The 9,492-nt window shown below is 41.9% G+C and overlaps 2 protein-coding genes across 3 annotated transcripts in view; both read right to left on the bottom strand.

Moving 5' to 3' along the window:
* Positions 1-9,492, bottom strand: part of nup50 (nucleoporin 50) — a 27,307-nt gene that overhangs the window by 11,502 nt on the left and 6,313 nt on the right. The gene's annotated exons all lie outside the window — the stretch shown is intronic.
* The window catches only part of LOC108249811 (V-set domain-containing T-cell activation inhibitor 1-like), a 17,337-nt gene that overhangs the window by 5,250 nt on the left and 2,595 nt on the right, over positions 1-9,492 (bottom strand). Inside the window, exons 1-4 of one of the 2 annotated variants that reach the window (XM_025002321.2) lie at positions 7,989-8,163; positions 7,184-7,573; positions 7,007-7,105; positions 3,790-4,113 (exon numbers count right to left, since the gene is read on the bottom strand). In XM_025002321.2, coding sequence (XP_024858089.1) covers positions 3,790-4,113; positions 7,007-7,105; positions 7,184-7,499 — 739 coding nt within the window. In that variant the 5' untranslated portion in view covers positions 7,500-7,573; positions 7,989-8,163. Of the gene's footprint in view, positions 1-3,789; positions 4,114-7,006; positions 7,106-7,183; positions 7,574-7,988; positions 8,164-9,492 lie in introns of those variants that run through there. The other variant, XM_017439431.3, reaches the window with a different exon arrangement.

The raw sequence follows: 9,492 nt of genomic DNA on the forward strand, positions 1-9,492 counted from the left end.
GAGAATGAACAACAAAGACCGGTATTTAAAGACTGAGGATCAGGAGGAAAATGGACACAGGTGAGTGATTGCAAACAGGTGAGAATGATGGCAGTGATTGAGTTGTCATGGTAACGTGGGTGTGACATGAAAGACTGGAATGTAACAGAACGGCAAGGTATGGAAGAAGGAGGCGTGGCAAGTTACTGTGGAAGTGAAAGTGACAAGACATGAACACAATTTAAGAAGATAAACAAAGCAGAACAAGAACTAGAAAACCAAACAAAAACACCAAAACCATGACAGATATTTGTCTTTTTCTTATTATTTTACTTTATTAATTAGTTTTTTCTCCACTTTATGACACTGAGCGACATGTATTGTTATGTTTATATTGATTCCATTAAACTGCTGAGAGAGAGGCAACTTAAAGTCCATCTCATTATTCTTTCTCTCCTGTTTACAGGGTGTAACATGCTGCTGTGTTTACAGACTGCTGAGCTGATCTGTTTGTTGTTAAAAGCTTCAGATTTGCTGAAACTTAATCTGGGAAACTGATGAAGTGGTAACTTCATGTTAATTGTTGAATTTTGCACTTTTGACAGAATTGTGTGATTCTGCTTTAAGTAGAACAACTCCCAGAGTTTTGTAGCCAAGCTAAAAACTCCTGGAGTCATTTTTATGCATGTTGATTTGTTGTTGGCTGAAAGGTAAAAGTATCCCAGATTTGAGCCTTTTACCTCCTGAAATCACAGAATAAGTCGCAGATTCTGGGTTTTCTGTTGGAGATCTGGACCGTCTTGTTGGTTCTTTAGGGCAGCTTCCTGATAAACTAACAGCATTGTTTTATGGCTGACAGGACAGAGTTTGGAGGTTATATTTTCACTAGAAGCCGACCCTCAGAGGTCCGCTCAGAGTCAAATTTAAAGGGACAGGGAACTGGAAGTGCGCTCCACTCCTCCCGTATGGTTGTCATGGTGACCCGTGTTGTTTCCTTGCCACGTTTTGAAGAAACACAACGGTGTTTGTTCTGAGTCCACCGAGAGGATTATTCTGAAAGCATGTGGGGAGTACCAAGATGGTGTCCTGAACAGTCTCTTGTGGTGGGAGCTCCTTAATTACACCAGATTTCTCTTCGTTAACCTGTTTTGTTCCAACCAAAAAGCTCCAATGAATGCTAACAAGTTAATGAAGCCTGCAAAATGCAACCTGGGCCCCAAAGGCAACAACGGCATCATAGGTGAAAGAACGTGATCATGAACATGAATATGATGTGGACATTGCTGTGAGAGCGATAACTTGGCACCAACAAGTCCAAAGTCGCAGACTGAGAAAAGAGTGAAGTCAGTGGGGGAAGGAGATACTTCCCAGGTCTCCAATAATGCAACATTTGAAGCTATCATGGCTTTGGACAAGAGAGTAGATGCGCAGCTAGAAGACATCAGAGAACAAGCGAGACAGAGACAGAGGAGCGCCATGATTACAATCTTAGTGAAGGCTGTTGTGGATAGGCGTAGCTTTGGATCACGTGGTGTTGGTAGTGATTATAGATCTGTTGCTCACCTGGTGGCTTTTTAGTGAGTGGGTGATGGGGGAAGTCTACTTTTTGCTGACCGCTTTAAGCTTGTACGTTTTGTCTTTGATCACTGTTTAAACTGACGGATCCGTTTTTAATGCTGCTTTTGGACACGGATGTTTGTTATCCACCGATGTTCTGCATGAAAATAAAACATCTCAACTGCAGCGTGGATTTAAGTTTTGATCAGCTGGCGCGTCAACTAGGATTCCCCCTATTCAGCTGCTCAGCGACTTTGTTTGACAGTCGCTAATAAAGGCTGTGGAATATAATGCAGACAAATGAAAGATTGCAAGAAGAGGATTCAAAGCTGGAAAACACAAACAAACAGCTACTTAAAGAGAACAACAAACTCAAAGAAAAGATGAGACAGGTACAGAATGAGGTGGAGCCTCCGGGTGAAGGGTCACACAAGCCAGAAACAAACTTCAGACCAAAATCAAAAAATAAACTCAGCTGCAAGACCAAAACAAACTTCTTAAACACCAGCTCCAGCTAACAATGAACGACAGAAGCCAAATTAAAACTCAGTTTTTCTAATTTAACAGAGGATTTTAACCATCTAAACCAAGAAAACTTGTAAGAAATTAAAACGAGACCTGACATTTAGCCAACAGGAGCGAACAGAACTGCAGGACAAACTGAGTCATGAGACAGAAACAACTGCAGCAGCTCACAGGCTTCTCCAAAATGCTTATCAGGAACTTGAGTTTACAAAATCTGACAATGACAATTTAACTAAACATTTAGAGACTAAACAAAAACAGGTCTAATGTTTCCAGAACCAACTTTCTGAGGCTCCGAAACAGGTTAAGGTTATGAAACCCTTAGAGTTCCCAAATATCGGTCCGGACTCTTTTTCAAGGAACGTAAAGTCACCCCTTTAAGAAGATGAGTTTGTTAATCCCTCTTGCCCAGTTCCACATGTTGACCTCTGTTTCTCCTGTTGGAAACTGGAACTACCCTTTGGCTACACCAGAAATAGGCAGATCTACCAACACCTACCTACTCCAGATAAGACCACACTCTCAGCTGGGTCCTTCTGATGGAGACCTGGACAGAACTGCTAAAAACATTTCACATTTTGAGCCAAGTCCAGGGGGCTCACATGATGCAAGGTCTTACCTTGATGACTTCTATCTCAGATGGTTCCCACATGCCACTGTAGAAGATGGGATCTATCTCATTAAGCTAACAGCTAGCAGAGAGGCCAGTAAGGTCACTGAGCATCAACTGGCTCATGTTAAGACTAACTACCCTCTTCTGTGCCAAACCTTAGAGAAAGAGTTCTCTGACTTTGTTCTCCAGTCTGGGCTAACCCTAGCCCTGACTGTCAAACAAGGCAGGCAAGAACTGCCTAACAAATACTATTATAGACTTCTTCAGGCGTTCTTTGGTTCAAGAAAGGACTCCCACATGGAAGAAGACCTGAACTTTAAGTCTCTTTTTATTCAGAGCCTCCATCCTTCTGTGAGCCACTGTTAACCCTTGCACCGCTACCATTCAACAGCTGCATGAATGGGCCTGTGTGGCATTCCAGAAGCTGAGACAATCTAGACCTGTTGAGCCAAATACAGTTCTAGCAGTGTATACTAGTTCTTTGCCATTGGAACTTGAAGGAACCTGTGCTAACACTAACTCAAACAGAGCCAAACCCTCATCCAAATTTGGCACAAATCAACAGTATTACCAGCCTGAGAATTCTCATCAGAGCAGAGGCCCTGGGAGATACCAAGATTCTTGGAGGAGCTATGCTAACCAGCACTTCGACTACCGAAATTACCTTAGAGATTATCAGGGGGGCAGACGTTCCCCAAATCAGAACCGCAGGTGGACAATTCTCTGAGACATTTCATGACAGACACACCTCTCATGAAAAAGGATTCCTTTCACCACATCAGAGACTTTCTGAAAAGGATAAAGAGCAAGGAAAGCCTCAAGAGCTGAGCTCTACCTTCCTTAACCCTGAAGACATGGAGACAACTAGACATGTGCTTGAAGAGATCTGTAAAAAGGACAAGAACAACATGGCAGACGACCTGTCTATCACATCTCTCATAACTAACTACTACCATTCCCAACCACTGGAACCGGCACTGACCCAACCGAGTCCACCAGAGTCCAGTGAGGCACCCCTACCCCGCTTTCAGCTTCTAATAAGACTCTGATCAGGATTGATCACAAATAATCAGCTGATTGGAAAAATACAACAACATCACATTTAAAACACTGACCTTTGACCTTCAGCTGAACTTGTTTCTTCATCAGGATGTCTCCATCCCTCCATACTCTACATCTGAACTGTCCACTGTCTCCACCTGTGGGGTGTCTCAGAGTCAGACTGAGGTCTCCAGTTCTCAGCAGGTCTTCATTCATCTTTGTTCTGTTTCTGTAGACCTGGTCCTGGTCTTCAGGTCGATCAGAGCCGTTCTCAAACACATGGACCTTCCTGTAGTCTCCGTCCCTCCACTCCACTTTAGCGTCTTCAGGCAGGTGATCTGTGGTTTTGCAGGGCAGCAGGACAGACTTCGCCCCTGACTCCACCTCCACCTTATAAACTGAGAGGACAACAGAGAAGAAGATCAGCTGGACAGACAGCAGCAGCAGCAGCTCTGATGGTCACATGACTGTCTCCTCCGTGTCTCTGTGTCTCATGTTGGTGGAGGACTCTCAGGTCCAGGTTCACCAGTGGTTTGTGAGTCTTTAGCAGCAGCAGTTTGTTTCATTAACAACAGCACCACCATCCTGCTGTGAGCAATAAACAAACAATAAACTTTGTCTCCCACTTCCTGGATGAGCTGCCGCCTGTGACGTTCAACAGCCTGGATGTCTCCAACTTACTCAGCAAGATGGAGCGTTTACAGAGTGAGGTTTGTGCCTTGAAGCATACAGTGTCACGCCAAGTGGATGTTGAGGAGAAGTTGTGAGGTATCTGGTCTGCATCTGTGTTCAGGCCATGAGGCCTGAGCTATCATTTTGAGAGACACTGTCCTCAGCCACAGCACCTTTTTAAGAAGTGAACCGTGGGCTCTTACGCTCACGTTGTCGAAAACGTGCAGTTAGCTGTTGCTTGTCTGAAGACCCTAGTCTATCCCCATAAATGGAATTGAATGTACTTGAATCCTACAGCTCCGTNTGAGAGTTTCTGATGTGACAAAAATTTGATAATTGAAACTTTGCTGTGTTCACTATGGATTTGTTTTTCAAATGTAATGTTTGAATCAATTCTTAATTCAAGGTATTTGTATTCAGACACATTTGTCAACTTTTTTCCAGTAACATAGACATCAGGTTTTGCAGTATTCACCTCTTAGTAAAAATCATACATACTGTTTTCTTGATATTTAAATGTGTACAGGATTTCAACCATTCAACAACCAGGGTTGTTGCTGCCGTTAACTTATCTGCAACTTGTTGCTTAGTAGCTGCAGGAACATAAATGACTGTGTCATCTGCATACATTTGGATGTCAGACTCATTACATACAGAAGGAAGATCATTTATGTAAAGACTAAACAGCAGTGGCCCCAGTGTAGATCCTTGGGGAACACCAAAACTACAAGTAAGGGCAGAGGACAGCTCACCATTTGCCCTTACTATCTGAGTTCTTCCTTCAAGATAAGACCTAATGTATCTGATGGTATTGGGGGAGAAGTTGTGCTGACAGAGTTTGGTAAGAAGGTCACCATGATGCAGAGTGTCAAAGGCTCTTTTTAGATCTAAAATCCCCCTTATCAAGCTCAGATCCAATATTCTCCAAGAGAAAGCCTGTTGCTGTCTCTGTTGAATGGTTCGATCTAAAACCAAACTGCAGGGGGTGCAATCTGAAGGAGCTGGAGTTTAGGTGATTTATCAATTGTTCTGATTTATGTTTCTCTGCTACTTTAGACAAAACAGCTAGTATGCTAATTGACCTATAGTTTGCTGCTTCTGAGAAAGTCCCTGCTTTGTATATAAGGGTTATCATGGCTTCCTTCCATGTGTCAGGAAATATGTTTTCACAATAGGATCTGTTCATAATATTGGTCCAGACAAGCATTCATTGAATGTTTTTAAAAGAAATTGTGTCTAGACTATGCACATCCTTGGCTTTAGAATTCTTCAAGGGATTTATAATTGTTTTTACCTTTGTTTCAGTAATTGTGCATAACTCAAAGACGGGTTGATTGTGATCCACTGGATACATCCTCGAGTTAGTAGGGAAGCTTTGTTGCAGAGTTCACTCTGACTCCACAAAATAAGAATTAAAACTTTCTGTAATTTTAGTTCCTTCTTGTGTAAAATCACCTTTCACTAAAATACACTTTTTTTCTTACACTATGTTTCCCGGACAACGTATTCATGTTATTAGAGCCATATGTTTGGGGTTTGTGTTTATATTTATTTTGGTGTAATACCTAAAGCTCAGTGTGGGTTAAATGGAGCCACAGGTAACCTGTCAGCAGGTGTGCTGATTGCGGCGGAAACACAGTTTTTTGACCGTTGTCGTCGTCGTTCTTGTCTGATTATTGCGTTGCGTCAGTTTGTGAGCTGTTTTTGGATTGATTTAACTTAACAGTTAAAATAGTAAGTGTGCAGCTTAAAAGGATCGCATCTTGTCTGAGAGCGCACCATCAATAAATGCTCTATAGTAATAAGAACGTCAAGTTTTCATTCATTGGATCCAGATGGACGATGCGTCGATTAAGTGGCAGTCAGCAGCCCCTCAGTGGCTTAGGTTCGTTTTGGTTTTATTAAGAACAAGTCACTACACATGTTCTCCCAAATCAATTTGGAAGAAACTAGCCTTTGCTTTCCATATTTCCATATTTTCACAAATTTTAATCTATCAGTGGTCAGCTTTGATTTTATAGCTGCCTCCAATGTCACATCATGCTCCCTCATCATTTTAACTAAATCACCTCCTATCCATGGAAGGGTGTTTTTTGTCTACATCCGAGTTTTATTTTACTCATAAAATTGATTACATTGATTACACATTTGACTGTGGACAAAAGGGCCTGACAATCTGAACTGGGATTCCATTCTATTCCTTTAATTGCATTTTCAAAATGATTTTGTTCCCCTTTAGGTATTCTAAATTGACTAGCCTTTCTTCCCCAGGACTAAAACACCTCTTAGACAGTTTCCTAACAATAAGGGTTGAATTATGGCCAGATAACCCAGTAATCACGTTCATGGTTTTAACAATTCTCTCTGGTTTATTTGTGAATATTAAATGTATCAGTGTTCTAGAGGACAGGTTTATTCTTGTTGGCCCCTTCACTAACTGTTTCATTTCAAAGGTTTTTGTAATTCGTTTAAGAACATTTTTGCTTCGTTTATCTTCCAAATTACAGTTTAGGTCACCCATTAATATCACCTCTTAATCAAAATCACACTCTTGTAGTAGATGGTCTAATTGCTCAAAAAACCAGCAGCATTATGGGTAGTGTAGTTTTAGAGACTCACCTGACATGAAATACTGACGAAAATGAAATAAAACTCCTGCAGAAACAATCAGAACCAGAAACAGAACCAGGAGAGCCGTGGCCCAGGATGGAAACCGTTCTGTGGAGACACATGAAGAACATCATGACCTCTGACCTTTGACCTGTGAGTGCAGCAGGAGTTTGGTTTGTTCCTGACCTTTAACCAGCAGTTCTACATCATTAACTCTCCGTTCTCCTCTGGGGTCTCTGACGGTGCAGGTGTAGGTTCCACTGTCAGACAGCTGCAGGTCGCTCAGACTCAGACTCAGGTCTCCAGTTTCCAGAGAGTCAGCCTTCATGGAGGTTCTGTCTCTGTACAGCTGGTTCTGGTCTTTCAGCTCGTCTCCTTCTATCTGACGCCGGTGGACGATTGAAGGACAGAGGTCCTGACGGGTCCACACCACCGTGGGGTCGTTGAGGGTAAAAGTGTGAAACCGACACGGCAGCAGGACGAACTGTTCCCCCTCAAACATCTCCACTGCTGAGACCTGCTGGGACACTGTGAGGACAGACAGAGACAGAGAGAGTCCATCTCAGCAGCTGGTTTCATGTCTCATTACTCATCTGTCCTCAGAGACAACAAACAGGTCTGACTGTTGGTCCAGTTCTGTCTAAAACTCCTGATCCAGACCTTCCTGTAATCTGTTGAAGTGGTTCTGGATCAGCAGTTCTCCAGACAGACGTCTCATTCAGACAGAAAGAGGTTCCTAAACTCACACTGAGCAGATCCAAAAATGGAGACTTTAATTAGTGGAAACACCTCTTTAAACAGCCTGGTTGGGATGGGATCCAGCAGACAAGTTGATGTTTTGGATGAAGCTTTTATTTTGACAGTTCAGAGCTCAACAGGACAGAAACAGTCCAAACACAAATCAGGTTCTGGAGCTTCTGAAGCTGCTTCATCTGACAGGAAATCAGAGGAACAGCAGGAAGGATGGTGTTGATTTTATTTATAAAGAATCTCATGAAGTCATCAGTCCTCAGAGTTATAGGGACACATGGTCCAACAGAGAGAGGACTCTTCAGAACTGAACAGAAACCTGGGCTTCTTCTTCTTCTCTTCTATTAAAGAGGAATAATACACAGTTCTAGCTTCATGAAGGCTTTCTTGTTTGTTAGCAGAATGTCTCTGCAGGTTAAATAAAATTCTTCCATGTTAGTGGAGCGCCATTTTCTTTCCAGCTTTCTAGCTGCCTGTTTTAAAGAAGGTAACTCTGAATTAAACCAAGGAGCCATCTTCCTCTGACTGATCACTTTCTTTTTCAGAGGAGCAACTTCATCAAGTGATTGTTAGGATCTGGGTTTCTGTATTTTATTTTGTCTTCATGTTTGAGTTTATTATTTGTGTTATTTAGTAGTCTCTTCCCTGTGCCTCAGCCATCTACACCTGCCTCTAGCTCCTTAATCATCTCACCTGTGCCCACTTCCACTAATCATCCTCTGCCTTTTAAACCCAGTCACTTTCCACAGTTCCCTGCTGGTTCATTGTCATACTCTTGTCTTCCTGATGTGCCGTCCTTTTATGCTCGTGCCTCGTCGTCTCCCTTTGGCTCCCCTCTTGTCTCAGGTCTGTTCAGGTTTTTTTAGTTAGTTAATGTTTTTTGTATTTAGTTCAGGTTTTGCTGCCATGTCAGCCTTTGTTTTGGTTTGCCTTTTATTTCCAATAAATTAGTTTATAATTTCCATGGATGGATAGTTTATAATTTCAATATGAGTCTGCGCTCAGGGTTCGCCTCCTTCCACCCCGATCATGACAGTGATGTTTGCATTGAAGCTGTAATATTATCAACAAGATCATCAATTCTTTCTGTTGCATTGTTCTGTGAGACAGAAGAAAATAATAATGGATGAGATTATTTTCTTTTAGTTACAGCTCTCTGATAAATACTGGAATAAAAGTTTTAATTTTTCAGTAATCTTGCTAACAGACAGACAAACCATCTGAAGACATGACCTCCTTGGTGGAGGTAATAAAACCAAGAAGAAGAGCAGAACCTCATGAAGTCTCATCTAAACCCAAAATAAGACTTTAACCTGGAACTCCTGAGCCAACAGGCTCTGAGGAAAGATCAGTGGCGGCTCCAGATATTTTTTTCTGCAGGTGCTAAGGGGGTGCTAAGCATTTTATTGAGGGTGCTAATGAAGGATTATTTGTTCTTACAGTTCTCAACACACACAGACGCAAGCACAAACATATATAATCACATATATATATATGGTATATTAATGAAGAACAGAATGAAATATACATATGTATCTGTGATAGGCCGATATCTCTGCCTAAACCTCTATCACAGAAATAAAGAAGCTTCCCCCAACATGAACATGTAGCAGTGCACTGATCTCACCTAAGTAAAGCACCCAAATGTGATTCTGCGCCTCTCATTAGGCACAATAAATTGCTGAGTAATTTCTCTCCTATTTAGTTTGTCCAATTTATCTTTGTGACACACAGCAACACTGTTG

The sequence above is a fragment of the Kryptolebias marmoratus genome, linkage group LG18 (assembly GCF_001649575.2).
Source record: "Kryptolebias marmoratus isolate JLee-2015 linkage group LG18, ASM164957v2, whole genome shotgun sequence".
Classification (NCBI taxonomy): domain Eukaryota; kingdom Metazoa; phylum Chordata; class Actinopteri; order Cyprinodontiformes; family Rivulidae; genus Kryptolebias; species Kryptolebias marmoratus.